Source organism: Pectinophora gossypiella, chromosome 16 (genome assembly GCF_024362695.1).
Source record: "Pectinophora gossypiella chromosome 16, ilPecGoss1.1, whole genome shotgun sequence".
Classification (NCBI taxonomy): domain Eukaryota; kingdom Metazoa; phylum Arthropoda; class Insecta; order Lepidoptera; family Gelechiidae; genus Pectinophora; species Pectinophora gossypiella.
This window is the reverse complement of record NC_065419.1, coordinates 8,454,483-8,472,048: the sequence shown is the minus strand read 5'-3', so window position 1 is coordinate 8,472,048 and position 17,566 is coordinate 8,454,483. Positions and strand designations below refer to the sequence as shown.

Here is a 17,566-nt window from a genome sequence, read left to right as displayed (position 1 = left end):
AATCTTTTACAGGTCTGAATATAGTTTAAGCTTTCGATGAGCTTTAGATATTTAAAGTACAGCTTCATGATTGTCTTAACTGCTAACCGTCTATGAATAATATAAACTATTTCTGCTTGAAATAATTTATCGGAACTTTAAAGTTTTCAATAGACTCATAACAGCTAAAGCTAGTAAAGCCATAAACTAGTCGCATTGAGTAGACATCGATAAATCGTTAGAGATATCGTAAATTAATCAAGTAATATGGTGTGGTAGACTTTGAAGTACCCCGGGCTTGGTCCGCAGGCGGCAGTAAGATGGTGGTAGCGGCGCGGTGCGCGGTACGCGTGCGCGAGTGGGAGTGTTAGCTGCACTCACGCGCACAGGCGCGCGCCCTCCGAACCCTCTCCGAGGCTCACCCACACAACCGCGCCTCCCCGCCGCACACACCGCCACTCTCAGTCCACCACACAACCTCCTCTACTGCACTCACGCGCAAAAAAAAGATAACGCGATCTATCGATCTTTTTCCAAAAAAAAAAACCTACGCCGCCTGATAGGCTTCACGGCTATAGTCGCATAAACCTGACGTCTACAACCGAACGCGTCGTCCGAAATATTTATTTCGAGCACAATATTTATGACATCGTAATTAATTAAACATGTCGTTTTAATTATGTAAATACAAATGGGTGATAATCAATTTAAATTATGTGCTTCGTTCTCGTCCGCTTAATTTAATGTAAACAGATATTTATCATTATTTGTGACGTTTTTACGGTGCTAATGTTTTGACGGTGCGGAGCTTACAAGTTTTTGTCGGAGGCTCGCTAGTCGGTGCCAGAGACATGCTCTGTCGCAGTGGACTTTATTAGTTGAATGTGAATCATCGTTGATGGAAACATTATACCATACCATTATGGAACGCCACCAAAATGGTATGGATGTGTGGGTAGGTAAGGATATTTAAGTAATTATTATTTTAATAAAGTTTCTTTCTGAGCAAACTAACATTTTCCGTCTTTAACTAATACGGCTCGTGTATGACGTTTTAAGTATTATATGTTTATTTTTACCTGTATAATACTAAAGCAAATTTAAAGCACTAACCTTAGCTGCTATGAAATAACGATAATACATACAGAAAACTTATATTTAGTACATTTGTAACGGCAAAGAAATTCCTACGGCTTCCGTGTAGAGCTTCCTTCAGAACTTAAGTTCCTTAGTACATTTCCTTTTGAGAATTATAAGATCTCTACAATGTCTTAAATTTTGTGTAAGTAAAGACTTTTATAACTTATATTATTATTTTCCATTTAACGCCAATATAATACCAAACAATATGTTTTATTAACGTTTAGGCTCAGAAACTCTTGCTCTTATAAGTTTTCACGCTTTATTGTTATGCAATAAATAATAGTAATTTATTTTAACAAATAAGAAGTAGAATCAAAGCGCTATATTTTATTTTAATTAATATGAAATGTACTTTATAGATTGGAAGATAAGTAATAAAACTATACACTTCAAAAAACAATTTAGTACAGTCCATTTATTATAATTATGTTCTCAAAAGTATTTTTACGGCATGCACTATATATACGTACACTTTAAAATATACGTAATATAACATTCCAATAGTCACCTCCCTTATATCTTGCTTGTTTTGAACGACACAATTTTTATCATGTAGCTACACAAAATATTGTATTTAAATCAAATAGGTACATTAAATAACATAAACAGCCTATATGCGAGTAATTCCCACTGCTGGGCACAAGCCTCCTCTCAATCAACCGGAGGCTTAAATCAATTACTACATATTTTTTATTTCTTCCTTCCTTTCCATAGACCAATTATCTTTAACAGCGCAGGAACTACATCTTATTTTGACAAATATACCAAATCATGATTTGGCATATTTTTATTTCTTCCTTTTTTTCCTTAGACTAATGATGACTTTTGATAGGAAGGGAAGGAACGAGACGATATTTCTCAAATATACAAAATTATGTTCCAAACAAATACTTACATATCTATCTTTCTCACTTTTTCCTTTCTTTCCTTAGACCAATTATCTTTGTCAGGGCAGGGACGAGTGAACCAGCTGGGTGGGTTGTTCATCAACGGGCGCCCCCTGCCGAACCACATCCGACTGAAGATAGTGGAGATGGCGGCGGCGGGCGTGCGGCCCTGCGTCATCTCGCGCCAGCTGCGGGTCTCGCACGGCTGCGTCTCCAAGATCCTCAACCGGTATCAGGTGAGCATCTATTACTTCATGATACCACATACCCAATATCAGCACCGCACATAGATTAAAAAGATTAGATTTAAAATACACTTCAACAGCATAATCACCGTGGTCCTCTGGTTCATCAGCTTGCTTCACAAATGGAGAGCGCCAAAAAGCAACGAGTGCTTATCTATCTCCTGTACAATCATTGGTGACAGTCATCACAGGGTTTTTAGCAGCTACCTGCACCTACTTTTGATATCGATGTGTTATTATAAGTATCATCACTAATTTAAGAGCCACGGTCGTCGGTGTAGCATTCTCCATGTTACTTTTTAAGGAAAAATAGGGCAGTGGTACTATAAGTTAATAAATATAGTAAATTAATTTAAATCAGTATAAAGTATATATATCATATATAGGGATTGGAGTTGAGGAGCTCGGTGGCGCAGCGGTAAACGCGCTCGGGTTGCGTTTGTTGAAGTTAAGCAACTTTCGCAAAGGCCGGTCATAGGATGGGTGACCACAAAAAAAAAAGTTTTCATCTCGAGCTCCTCCGTGCTTCGGAAGGCACGTTAAGCCGTTGGTCCCGGCTGCATTAGCAGTTGTTAATAACCATCAATCCGCACTGGGCCCGCGTGATGGTTTATGCCCGATCTCCCTATTCATCCATAGGGAAGGCCCGTGCCCCAGCAGTGGGGACGTTAATGGGCTGGTGATGATGAGGGATTGGAGTGGATATTGCCTACCTCTAAGACAAATAATTATTATATTATAATCGGTTTTAATTGAAGAAAAAATACACCCATACATATATATTAGCTGACCAATGGTAGAGTAAAATCTAGTTGATCCCTACTTTGATATTTTTCAAATCTATATCTATTAAAAAAGTAGTTTGTATTCCATTGGTGAAGGGAATTGTTTTTCCTACCATTCCTTGCTAAAAAGCTTTTTATTTTTCACCACTAATTCCATACATTATACAATGTATTCAGTTTCGTGTGTTATTTTTCTATAACATAGCACATAAGCAGCTGCTTACAGACTAAACAAATATTGCACCACGAGTATCTATTGTGGGTTAGCAATATAATATATACTTCCGATAGAGCGAAGTGGAAGAGAAAAACAAAGAAGGCTAGCGCCATTAGATGGGAATAATAAATGTCAAAGAGAATTTTCTGAAATATATTTCATGAGAGTAAGGAATATGATAAACTCTCCCCATGACGTGAGTGAATCCAGTCAAAACCTCATACTTACTTATTCCAAAACCCGCTTCAAATCTGGCAAACACGTTTCTTTGAAACCCTGTTTAAACGGGAGCCGCAGACTTTATTAAAGAATAGACAAACAGCCAACCCGCTTTGTAACAAAGATATTACAAAATTTATGAAATCATTTTCTACTTATTGTACTTCATTGTCCACTATAACTCTTAACAAAATAACTAGAGCAATACTAATAATAAAAGCTTCAACTAATCTTCCAGATTCCATTCATACCAAAAAAGCAATGGAATTAAATTTATTAGGTATGTCATACTTCTAATTTAAAAATCGATTGAAATCGAAATTCAGACGCATAATGATAGAATTGCAAACTTAGATTCCATTTCGAAATTGTCTGAAAATATATTTCAGCAAAGCATTAAATTACTTCAAAATTAAACTTTTTCGAAATTTAATTTATTACGTATAATAACTTTTCATTTCAAAGTCACTTTTAAGTTAATGGCATAATCAAAATCGTGTCTCAACTAATGGAGTGATTTGGTGAAAATAAAATTGGTTGCTGTCGCATCAATCAAAAGTTGTATATATAGATTATCGAAACATGTTGATTGATTCTTTTGTTCGGTGTTATATAATAGTAAACATTGATAACCAGTTTGCCTGGAACCTGTCACAGCACGAGATTCACCCACGCATTCATTTCAACAATAATTGTCATAGTGTTGCCACAATTCTATTTCCCTTCCAAAAATACCTCTTTTCTATTTTCGTTATGGCTGATTTCATAACTATAAAAATTGCAATTTTATGATTTATACTTAAAACATATTTATAGTAAGTAAATCATAAAATTTTATTTATGAAGCATGCATGACACATTTAACACACGTAATATTGCAGGTAAAGTGTACAATCTGATTCAATTATTTTTATATCTTACAATTTTTCTTTGTTAATCTGAATGCATTCACACATTTTACGAAACAGCCAAAATATTAAGCCTAGATTTGTATTTAGGTTTAACAACGCCTGTCTCTTTCTCTCTTGTTAATTGCCCGACCCCACTTGAGGAATGTCAAAGGCTCATGTTTGTATCGACAATGCCATTGAAGGCATGTTCACCGGAGCCTGAAGGTTCGTTTTCACCACCACAGTCCGACAATCAGCGGGCTACAATGGTGATTGTTCACTCCAGGAAGCATTTAGCTACGCCATACGCTACCTAACCTAACCTCTGCCTGTTGATAGGAAATACCACCACCACGGGTAAAAACGTTCCATAAAGGACAGAAATTAGTTTTGAAAACAAGGCCAGTAAAGTATAATATAAAAAAACATTTTTATATAAATCAAAATACACCTGTAAACCTTGTTGTCAGGGTTACTATTGAGCCGCCAAAGGCCCCTGACATGGCTCATGTAACGATTACTCACTTACATCAGTAAGTTGTAACCGGGACCAACGGCTTAACGTGCCCTCGGAAGCACGGATCAACTTACTTTCGGACAATTAGATGATCAGCCTGTAAAGTCCTAACCAAACTAGGATCACAAAATATTTTTTGTGATATGTCCCCACCGGGAGGGGCCTCCGGATCGTGATTCCAAGGCTCAACCACTGAACCACAGAAGCAGTTACTAATTTGTACTAAACTTAGTTTATTCTTACTCGTTAACAAACATTACAACTGAATAATTACGGGCGTGCGATGGGAGCGCGAGGTGGAGGACAACTGACTCTATAAGAAAAAACTGCGAGAAAAAAAAACGCAAGTTTGTAATACTGAGAACTGTATCCCCACATTGTTTTGATTTAATTTGTAATATAATATTAGTTTTACTCGTCTTGGCGCGGGCACTCCCGTGCCCCCAGATTTCACTTGATAATAGCCTACTTTTCCAAAACCTATCAGACCTAACAGACACTTATGCTGCTAACAAATACGGATTCTTAAGAATAGTATGCGCTGTCAGCATTTTCAGTTTTGTATGATATTATAATCACCATCACAGAACAAGGTTTACTTTTGATTAATTTATTTTGAGAAATTCAGATGTCACCTTATGTACGGTGTTAGAAAAAACGCGCGCAGTTTTTCAAAATATGTGAACAAAACAAAAATCGAACTTATCCGGTGTGTGATAGTGATTATAAATCATTACAAGACAAAAAATCTGACAACGCGTACGAATCGGAAAAACCCTGATGTACTTTCAGGTTTCCAGCATGACATTTTAGTAAAGTATATATATGTACTTACATAAAGACTTCTTGAAGAAATGTAGATTGTAATCGAAAGAGAACGAGTAGCATTGAGATTACCCCGAACATAGGACACTTTTCCCTTTATAGGTACCTAGAAAACAAATGATTAATATTATACAAAATCATCACTGTTCTAAACTAAATTAAATTAACTTAATAATTGAAGAATCAACTCGCGAATACCCTCACAATGGCAGAATCCTGGCATTCAGTTTCAATCTAGATTTTCATTTAGAGTCAGTCCAATTTTCGTATTTCATTCCTAGGGATCTGAACCTAATTCACTTTGATACTAACGTGAAAGCTGACATACGATGTGACAATCCGATAATCCTATGTAAGTAGGACTTCTTTTTATTTCCGATGTCGTGACACGTCAATAAAATACGAAATCTAATACCCCCACCAACCCGCAGCAGAGCAGCGTGGTGGAGTATGCTCCATACCCTCTCCGATTGATTGAGGGGAAACCTGTGCCCAGGAGTGGGACGTATATAGGCTGTTTATGTTATCAAAACGCTTCGAAGCAGAACAACGAAGCGTCATCGCTCAAACGTCGTCCGGGTACTTACCCGGCCCAGCGCTGTCAATTTGTCCGGTCAGGTAGTTAATGCCATTTGAGGCAAATCTATGATAAGTCACGTCAAAAAAATTCGGACGTCGCAACGGATACAATGCATGACATAGCGTCTCTCAACCTTAACAAGTAGTTATTTTACTTATGGATGGTGTTTTTGTCTAGGAGACCGGATCCATTAGACCGGGCGTGATTGGCGGGTCGAAGCCGAGAGTGGCCACGCCAGAAGTGGAGGCGAGGATTGAGGAGCTCAAACGCCAGAACCCGGGGATATTCTCCTGGGAAATCCGAGAGAAGCTGATAAAGGTAACAAACACATTACTGAAATTGAAATACATAAAAGGTCAGGTCCAAAGACCCTAACGAAAAGGTTAAAGTTATTATTGAAATAGCCGATTGTGAATAGGGGGCATAAGACAAATCGCAGCTACCCCTAATATTCATTCTAAAATGAAAATGATACGCATAAGAATCATCTTAAAATCAACATCGCCCACTTTGTATTTACGAAAAGGACTGAATCTAAACATTTTTGTAAACTAAAGAAACATAACCCACTTTATAAAACAATTAAGAATGAATTTATCTATCAAGATTAACGAAAGTTATTTTCATGGAACTGTAGCCATAGGTAGAATCCAAAGATAATGTTTTAATCTTTAAGAAAAACTCACTAATTGTACATCCTCTGCTTAATTAACTTCCACTTTTATGTCATACTATCTTTATTAGTCCATAAACAATATACGTGCACCTAAAATAAACATAATTATATACGTTGACAAAGTTGCACAACTCAGCACATTTGGCTCAACCATTATAGACGGCCACCTATCATATCACGTAGGTCTAGCAAAAAGCTCTGTGAACGTGGCTCAGTTCATCTTGCGATGGATGTGCCTTGGTTACCGCAATTGGGAATAGTTGTGAGCTTATCTCATGCCAGAGCAGACAAACAGTAAGCAGAACATCAAGAATACTTCTTGATACAAGTCCTAACGTGAATATGGCAACAGGAGTAACAGGGGGCTTAAAATGGCCACATCGAAGCAATTTATCTAAGAAAGCAATATTGCTATTTGTCATTTGTTTGCATTGCGCACAAATGTCAAATTGCAATATTGCTTTCTTAGATGAATTGCTTCGACGTGGCCATTTTAACCCCCCTGGTGCACAGCCCGTCACCAATGTAGATTAGATAGTGCATTATGATGGAGATAATAGAGACCTTAACCAAGTTGCGAACGATTATGAAAAACGACAGTGTTATCGAATACAATATTGACATGTCACCTTATGTCAATCTTATTCGACTACTGTCAATACTGACTGTCAATACTATTCGTACATTATATTCGACTGTCGTTTTTCTTGGTGATCTTTTCCAAATAAAAAAGACGGCAGGTTATCGGACTTCCATAACATTTTCGAATTGAGAAGTAGCCAAAGCCCACATTTTTTCCTTTCCTGGCAAACCAGCAGAAAAATACTAAAAAGAGGGTTACAAACAATTGGGTGATTGAATTATTGAGAAACTCAAACGCATAAATAAGCTTTCTTTAGTCCGCTCCAGAAACCCCAAGTCATGATCTCGCAAGCAATCGAATGGAATATAAACGTTTTTTTTTTTTTGCAAACAACCAATATTCATATTATTATCTTTTTGAGGGAATTATTAAAGGAAATCTTTTCCTTGTATATAATATAATAATTATGAATTTCTACACGAGAAAACATTTCTTTTTCCCAGCCGTGGTTGCCTGTCTAGAACAACGCGTGACTCGCATTGTTAACTAATGATTTTCGAATTTGTTTTCGATTTCATGTTTGGATTTTAATTGATTATTATAGGCACAGCGGTGAAAGAATACATCATGAAGAAACCCACATAAATCCAAACCTATCCTGTAATTGGTATAGCTTTTCCCTTCGGGTTGGAAGGTCAGTCAGGCTTTCGCTTCTGTAAAAAACCGGACCTGCCATATCTTCAGGTTAGATAGGCAGACCCCGTGAAAAACAAGATAACCCTATAGAGATGATGAAAACTTTTTTTCCTTATAGCAGTATTTTTAATATAAGGTAGCTGATATTTGACTAAAGACTTTGAGCCAAAAAAGTTATTGTTTAGAAATGGAATTATTTCAATTATTCTAGGCGTCCGGTGTCCAATCGCTAAACTGTAGGTTCCCATACATCTTGTTTTATCTTATCACGTCTACCGTAGCGGATGGGAAAACTTTCTTATAAAATAAAAACCTAATAGGTAATTCTATTTTTTACAATGTTTTTCTATTTTTAAATTAACCTCAAGTAACTCATTCTCCATTATTATAAAAAATTGATTTTTTTTACCTATTTCCCTGCGGAAAGCCAGAAATAGAACATTTTTCCTAATATTCAAGTTAGTAACTTGAAGCACAAAGTTATCTTAAAGTATGTTTGACTAACATGATTGCTTTTAGAAATACAAAGGTTTCAATAAGATTGTAATGAAATAAGTATTAAGGTTCAGAAGTAAGTAGATAACTGGTAAAATTAAATCACAAACAAAATTGGTATAAAAACCCGTTTGAAATAAAAAGTTATTTAATATTCCAAACAGATAATTCCAAATGCAAATCAAATTACGAAAGAGCAAGTTTTTAAAAATAGAACAATACTTTTTTAATCGGCGGTCTCGTGGGCGGTCGTCCAATAAGCCGGATAATTTAGGCCACAGATAAAAAAGGCGTTGACAGCTTTGTTTTTTTTACTGTCGTAATGAGGCTGAGACAATCGCGTGTGGTTCCAGGAGGGCGTGTCGGATCCTCCCAGCATCTCGTCGATCTCGCGGCTCCTGCGCGGGGGCGCGAGGGACCCAGATGGGAAGAAAGATTACAGCATCGACGGCATTCTTGGAGGTGAGATTCTTATGTCATTGTGTTCTTATTGTGAATTCCCCAGACTAATTAGAGTAGCGGCATCCCTCTCCCGATCGAGTTATTACAATAAACATTCCTACATTCGTTAACGTAACTTATTAAACACTACTTTCCAAATCTTAACCATTTTGCCATTAGGATTATGTAGAATTGACAAGTAACTAAATAATTCAAGTAAAATCTGTACAGCACTAGGATTAATGTAAGTAATTTTAATTTGGGACTTTTCTCACAGCGCGATTCGATATCGCATTGACCTGCAATATTAGAGTAAGTTTTCCACTAAAGAGTCATTATGTTACAAAGTCAGCGCTTACCGTTTCTCTGGCCAAGTAGCATTAGCTACTGTATGGAATTCCGTATGAGACAAATCTAAAATAAGTCACGTCAAAAAATAACAATATGTCATACAAATTCCTTAGACACGCTTTGATGTTTCATAAAAGGATTATCTACCCTATATTTAATACGTCAATTATTTTGATTCCGCACAAATCGCGTGGCGCTTTGAGGAAGATCGCTAAGCTAAATCCGTTTACGTAGGTGGCATGTGGCTCTCATATGCCAGTTCTAAGGCTAGGTAAGTGCATAATCCTATGCATCTTACACGAGACAGCTCTCAGAGGAATCCAGGCCACATTGAGGTATTCCACCAGAATGCACTAGGATGTACTAATTCTAACTAAGCCAGGTGAAATTCTAGCTTCTCTTCCTGACGTAACATGACTTAGCTTAGTCTATTTAGCTCGATAACTTAGAAACTAAAGCTAAACTGTCCCGGGAAAAACATATAAACATCCTAAGTATTATAACGCAGATCTAACTACACGAAAAACAAAAGAAAGTATATTGAGTCTAGATATTGATAGACCAATCCAGATTGATAGACATAGTTAAGCAGGTTTATTTTACCTTATCGACATTTTCTAAGGTCATACTTGTATATCAGGATATTTATTTCGAGAGAGTCTTTATTTCTCATTAAGATGCTTTATTTATAGGTTCTCAACTGAGCTCTTTTCATGATCATAAGATCATGCCTTATCTCTACCATGTCATTTTTATCGAGAAATTGATGGGCGATAAAAATAACCATTCTATGAAAAACTTAGCATATTTCATAAGTATATGAAGAATATTTTATAAGTTCATAGCTGCAAATGAGAAATTCAGAATAAAAGCTGTAACTGTTCTAATAACTAATAAAAAAAACGCAATATAGGTACCTATATTATTCTTAAAGGAAAATTCCCCGTGATAGTATTTTTGAGGAATAGAATTTCAATAAAATGTTAAATATTTTTTAGTCTTTATTGATAATCATTATTGATATTCTTCACGTCGTAACAAGGACATAATGGTATGTATACAATTAACTAATAAAAAGTAGCGTTTTCAACATATATATACAGACGTAGTAAACAAAAACAATTTTCATCGCCAATTTTTGCAACATTTGCTTTACGTAACGTAATAGGACAACTTCCGTATATGCGCAATCTCTTCGCGGCTATCAGACGCCCAAAATATTGCACAAAGACTTCCCATCCCATTCACATTCGTTAATAGCCTCAACCTGTCAAAGCTTTCTCACGAGGTGCGCTCAAAAAATCAATTTCCGCACACAAATCTTACTAAGTCGTTGTTGGTTTGTGAATTATTGGAGTTTGTTTGACGGCGGCGTGTTTGGCTGTATGTGGTGCGGTCCGCCGCCAAAGTGCGCCGCGGTCGCCTGCGGTGCAGCTCGATAGTGCTGAAAACGCGACAATCGACGTAACATGTTTTGGTTGTTGTCCCATTGTTGCATTATACATCTATTCGCCCACTTGCGACAAAGTTAATTGTAGCTTTGAGCTGCGCCGATACCTGTCGCTTTCGGGACTTCCCTTAAAGCAAAGCCGCTTGGCGCTTTTTGTACTTTAAGCAATTGTAGTCCTTTCTACTCATTTTAATAGCTAGAGGTACTAAGCACCTAGTTAATTAAAAGAACAAAAGGTTTTCTTAAGTTTTAAGACAAAAGAAGCTTAATTAGAAGTACGCTTCGCTTAAGTCCTAGAGAAATTGCAACTATTTTTACAGAAGTCTCGAACCTACCTATTTTCAAAACAAAGTACTCTCTTTTACTCAAGTAGGGTAGTATTTCAAATATACGTTACACATTGGTAAGTTTATGCAATTAACGGGTATTTCAGTGTCGACTATTCTGTATTCGTACCTAACAATTTCGACAGACACTCATGCAATTAAGTCGCACCTAACGACAGGCAGACTCCGCTTGCATAAATTCTCGGTCCAAATTACAGCTATTGTAATAAAGCCACATTCGTACATAACAAACATTAACCGAATGGCTGGTATATGTAAACTGTCAGAGGCATATGTGCGTGTTAGTACAACATTGGTGGGCAAACTTTGATACATAAGTAATTTTATTTTATACCAACTTGGTTTGGCTTTGACCACAGTCTCGCCCAATTATTGCAGACTGTGGTATGGCCAGAGGTAAATACGCTTGTCTTTGTAGTACGTTCAAATCGGCTCAGCACTCTGGAGTGACTAGGAGAAGACAGTATTATGAACATCTAATAGAATACCTTGTAGACAACATCATCATGATCATTATCAGGCACCATGCCGGCTAGAAGGGACTAAAACCAAAAATTATCCAAACTAAATATTCTTCTTAAATAAACCATAAGTTGTTCAGCCCTATCCTTCAGTCGACTTTCTCGGAGCAAAACAAAAGAGCACGATAAGAGATCGCATTTGTTTAATAACATCGGTCGTTAGAATCAACTAATGTCGCAAGGAGCCTCTACACACTCACGCGCAAAGCACGTTCCATTTGCTACTCGATTGAGCTTAATATTATCGTGACGTAACAGAGTTTTTTATTGTACTGTAACTAAGTTAGTTTTGGTAGTATCAAAATTTTAAATTCAGAACATTAACATTTTTAATAAGTTTTAAAACTGCAGAAGCAATTCATCTAAAAAGCAACAAGTATTGCTATTTGACATTTGTTTGCATTGCGCACTTTTGTATGCGCAAAAACTTTTTTTTGAAGCAATATTGCAATTTCATCTAAAAAATCTTTTGCGCATACAAAAGCAAGTGCGCAATGCAAACAAATGTCAAATAGCAATATTGCTTTTTAGATGAATTGCTTTGATGTGGCTTTTTTAACCCCCCAGGTCTGAAATTAGAACGCATTTTCCGATTTAGAAGTTTCCTCAAATCGTTTTTAGTGATGTACAGAAAATTAAATAAAATTACGAGTAAGCAAAGAAAACTTTGAATACCTGTTCCAAAAAAGTACTTTTTTAAATAAATCAAAATAGATGTGTCAACATTCAGCAATTTGATCAATCTACTTACAATCCGTCAGAAATACAATATTGCAACAAAATACCCAAACATCGGCTTTTGAGAGCTCAAAAAGAAATCTTGTCACTTTCTCTGGTCCCATGTATACCTTGACTAACGCGTCTAACACGCCTGGCGTCACAACTATTTAGAGGGCATTTATTACCTCGCGTTGTATTCAACACAATTTTGTCTCATCGCATTATTCAAAAAGGGCCTCCCATAAAGACACGAGACCCTCCGGAAGAGGACGAATGGAACTGAAATGTGTCGACAATGAATAGAGTGCAATCAAACGTACACTAGTACATGCTGAGAGTTGAATCGTTGAAGCGAAATTGTTACGTTGGTTATTTATCAAATTATTTTTCACTTTTAGTTATTTAAAAAAGTAAATAACAGCAAAAAGTCTTCTAAACCAAACAAGCAAAACATGTAAGAAGTTTTCTCATTTTATGGTTCCGAACTTATAAAAGGAAAAACGGAACCCTTATCACTTTGTTGTCTGTCTATCCGTCCATAGGTTTGTCCGTCTGTCTGTCAATACCCTTTTTCTCGGGAACCCGTAAGGTTACGGGCGAATTTAACATCTACTAATACCTGCCTACCCCTACTGTTTAACTTACTTGTCTGTGGTCGTTTAAAGCTATAAAAGGGGAAGCTCTTAAATCAACGCAATTCAAAGATAGAGCCATTTTTAGTCCTTTTTCTACAAAAAAAATATGTTTTTTGATAGCCAACTTATTTTCAGTTGGTAAACTAATCGCGACCTACGTCTATGTAAGGAGACAATAGTTTTTCTACGGCAAAGACTCCCTTAGATTATGTTTGGTAATTTGCGGCAAAGAAAGAGGGTAGACAGATATGTCTGCCCGTAGAAAAATATGGATCTACCTACTCCACTCCAATCTCATCAGTCATCTCGTGATCATGGCACTTGCAACAGTGTCGAAATATCGGGAGTTTCATATTTCTACTTTAAACGCGGTAAGAACCCGTTATTATGTGTTTTAATTTGCGGCAGTTTCTACGGAACCATCGGCGCGCGAGTCGGACTAGCACTTGTCCAGCTCTTTTATCAGTTTACCACCAATAGTTTGTTATTTATAACTAAAGAGCGCAACGCAGTTTTTTCTCCGAGTCAATAAACGAATAATCAAGTTTGTTTAATAAATGGAGTGTGTAATCACAGTCGATGTAAGGGCCTTATCTAGGACAACAACAAGTGCTTTGGATTCTGCTCTACCGTGAAAATAATCTGGCGTATCTTTTTGACAAACTATTCGCGATTATCCATGCTTAACGGGAAGATTCCGGGTGAGAGTTTGTATAACTACGGCGAGGTGAAATAAGAATGCATTCGCCCCCGCCTTCACAGCTCCGCTAATCCGGCCATCTGTTAACATCGCAACAACTTGCTGAAACAAAGCCCGGCCCGCCGGCTTTAATGAACCCAGATTATGAAGGTGTTAAACCGCCGCCGCTGCTCTTTCAACTCCCAAATTATGACTTTTGAGGCGCGCCGCGGTCTTCACGGGGTCACATTTCGGCAATCGCAAAAGTTTCTCTCGCTCTTTCATACCCGCCTCTCTCACATAAACCTCTCGCCTTTCTACCAACATAAAAGACTCCATAGTTTTGCTTTAGCACTCCGAAACTCAAAATAACAATCAAACTCGACTTTACGATGCCGTTTTAAAGCACTAAGTCCCTTTTTCTTTTGTATTATCGATATACTTGAGTCATTTGGTCTCATACGTTATGATCAGGACTCGGAACAAAAAAGGAAAAATAAATCTGTCCCTGTCTCGAGCCAGCCAGGGAATTTGAGCAATGTAAATCATTTCATTACAATACACGTTTTTTATTTTGTATCGCTGCCTTTGTTAGATTATTATATTGGCTCGTGTTTTAATGGTTCTTCCTACACCTATACGACAGATAATACGCCACTTCCGTTTATTATTGATTAATGGCTATTGCAACGGATACAAAAATGATTGTGAACAGAATTGTAAATAAATCATGGTCTAATTAATGATCCGAGAACACACTAAACAATACAGTCAAATACGATTGGCCTAATGATACGAGAATGAAAGAACTTTAAAAATAAAATAAAAACTAAAATCCATAACCTAGTCGTGGTTGCAAGTTCTCCTTGATTACTTCTGATTCTAGTCTAGTCGTAGTAGTCTAGTAGTAGTAGTCTAGTCTATATATATGTCCTTTATGTTTATGACACACTGAAACATAAGGCAGGACAGGTACAGGAATAATTCGAAATAAAATTCATAAGGATCTAATTTTAATGAAGCCTCACTGCTGAAAGGAGATCTTGCTCGCGCGTCGCATTAACTTGCGTTTTCCTTTTACGTGTCATAAATCCAGATCGCGACACCAAAATATTGAATGGTGCCAAAATGTCACCCGACCGGCAAAGACGCCGACAAACGCGCCGCCGCGCTGGGTGTTCTTTATACCGTGCCACGTTGAGCCCCTATTTTTTCATCTCATTCAATTTTGACTTCTTTCAAAAGGCTATTAATATAAGCCGCATTTTTTAAAATCAGTTTTAAGGGCAAAGCTGTGCGTGCATTGTTAAAGCCATTTTTTAATCTGTTTCCGTAGGATACCGCTACCGATTTATAAATGAGATCGCCGGCCCGCAAGCCGCGAGTCTGACGGTTCTTGATTTAGCTGAATTAATACGTGATGTGGGTTTTCACAAAAAACATTCCGTTAATAAATAACGCGTGTCTCGAAAAAAAGAGATGAAGACAAATTGCACCGAATAGTTTGTGTCTAAGAGAATTATTTATTATAGACTCAAAAATCCTCGCCCGAATAGATTAGTAGGTTAATAAAATTTAATTATGTTGCCCGCAGGCCGAGAATCGGATTCGTCTGACATAGAGTCGGAGCCAGGGTTGACCCTCAAGAGGAAGCAGCGGCGATCACGCACCACATTTACCGGGGAGCAGCTGGATGCTCTGGAGCGGGCCTTCCACCGCACTCAATACCCCGATGTATATACTAGAGAAGAGCTAGCTCTACAAACAGGGCTCACTGAGGCCCGCATACAGGTAAAAAACTACAACGTTGCACCAGGAGGGGTTAAAAACCATATCAAAGCAATTTATATAAAAAAGCAATATTGCTAATTGACAAATTTCAATTTCAAAAGAGCATGCGCAAATTTCAATTTAATTTATTCCGTAAACAATATACATTGTGTTGGAATGTCTTACAAAATAAATAAATCACAAATTACAATTTAGGAATCACAACTGTAGAGATATCCCCCTCCGGTTGATTGAGGGGAGGCCTGTGCCCAGCAGTGGGACGTATATAGGCTGTTTATGTATGTATGTAACTGTAGAGATATACGTAAATGTCAACTTAAAAATTGCGAGATTAATACATGGAATTTAGAATAAATACTCGTATTATATGTAAGCAACAACATAAAAAAATACAGCAATGTCGATGTGAAAATAGAAACAATAAAAGGTCAAAAAAATATAGGATAATATCAATCAACACTAACAAAATCGACAATGTCAGACCGTAGTTGTCAAATGTCAAATTGCAATATTTTTTTCAAGATTAATTGATTGTATGTGGCTTCTTAACACCCCAGAGGGCCTCTGTGGTTCAGTGGTTGAGCGTTGGACTCACAATCCGTAGGCCCCGGGTTCGAATTCCGGTGGGGACATATCACAAAAATGACTTTGTGATCCCTAGGTTTGTTATGGCATTACAGGCTGATCACCTGATTGTCCGAAAGTAAGATGATCCGTGCTTCGGAAGGCACGTTTAGCCGTTGGTCCTGGTTACTATTTACTGATGTAAGTGAGTAATCGTTACATGAGCCATGTCAGGGGCCTTTGGCGACTCAATCATAACCCTGGTGTTGATGAAGCTGGTATTCCACCCCACAACTCACACGATAAGAAGAAGAAGAACACCTCAGAAATAAATTAGTATCTATTGAAAGAAATATGTTGTTATATAATAATATTGAAATGAGTTTTTTTTTTTTCAGGTTTGGTTTTCCAACCGGCGGGCACGGCTACGGAAACACACTGGTTCAAATACCAGCCCTAGTCTAGCTAGCTACTCCACGTTACCAATGCCCCAAATACCCTGCCCCTACCCCTCGGGAGAAATTCCTCCTCTGTCACAGCACCACCCTCAACACCCTGATTCATGGCATCACCAAAAATACAATTATAACCAGCTTATGGCTCAATCCCAACATCTGAACCAAGCGTTTCAAAACGCTGCCTTCCCGAGCACTTCAGGAGCCACTTTCGGTCATCTCGTTTCGGGAGCAAACGGACCGTCACACAGCCAAATATTAGACGCAGCGGTGCCCAGAAATGATTATCCTCGGTATTCTAGCAACGAGGTCTACAACAAACCCATCAACTACTTGGCCAAAGAAACTGAAGGAGAAGATAAAGGAACTACAGAAGAAGGAATTGAACAAAGAGAAGATTCGTTCATAAAAGTGCCCGCAGAAGATTATTCAAAGACGTTACCAAATAACGAGTATCCTAAAGTTCCTACTGATTATTCCAAAGTTACAGTAGACCCATCTCCATCATCTAACTGGAGTCCATCGCATAACACGCTGAACATGAGTCTAGCTGGATTGTCTGGCGAATACAAGTATATGAATGACCCTTACTCTTTCCCCAATATACCTGACCCACTTACTCAACATAACTATCCAAATCCGCCTAACGCGGCCAACAAATATTGGATTTGACATATTGATTTAGATAATTTTAAGTTATTTTTTAGGGAAATTAGATTGTTAACTTTATTTATACATTATTTTCTCTAATCATAAGATTTTCAAGTATTGTAATTATTAGCTAGCTCTATATTTTTTTGAGACATTACCTCTTCAGTGCATTCCATTTAAATTAATACCTTCTTAAAACCAAACATTTGTAAATAAAATAAGAA

General features: G+C 37.4%; 1 protein-coding gene across 5 annotated transcripts; it reads left to right on the top strand.

Moving 5' to 3' along the window:
- Positions 1-458: 458 nt before the first annotated feature.
- Positions 459-17,558, top strand: LOC126373668 (protein gooseberry-neuro). 5 transcript variants are annotated; one of them, XM_050019898.1, is made up of 6 exons: positions 459-934; positions 2,073-2,245; positions 6,465-6,605; positions 9,091-9,199; positions 15,476-15,672; positions 16,635-17,557. In XM_050019898.1, exons 2-6 carry the CDS (start codon positions 2,156-2,158, stop codon positions 17,361-17,363), a joined length of 1,266 nt encoding a protein of 421 aa, XP_049875855.1. In that variant the 5' UTR covers positions 459-934; positions 2,073-2,155; the 3' UTR covers positions 17,364-17,557. The 5 variants fall into 5 exon arrangements, with proteins under 5 accessions (XP_049875855.1, XP_049875854.1, XP_049875853.1 ...); XM_050019897.1 differs by having other exon boundaries at positions 2,078-2,245; positions 16,635-17,514; XM_050019896.1 differs by having other exon boundaries at positions 459-938; positions 6,468-6,605; positions 16,635-17,514.
- The last annotated feature ends 8 nt before the right edge of the window (positions 17,559-17,566 follow it).

Coding starts and splice junctions, on each gene's coding strand:
- LOC126373668 (XM_050019894.1), top strand. CDS start 878: ATGGAAACATTATACCATACCATTATGGAACGCCACCAAAATGGTATG. Junction 6,606..9,090: donor TCCGAGAGAAGCTGATAAAG/GTAACAAACACA, acceptor GTGTGGTTCCAG/GAGGGCGTGTCGGATCCTCC. Junction 9,200..15,475: donor CATCGACGGCATTCTTGGAG/GTGAGATTCTTA, acceptor TGTTGCCCGCAG/GCCGAGAATCGGATTCGTCT.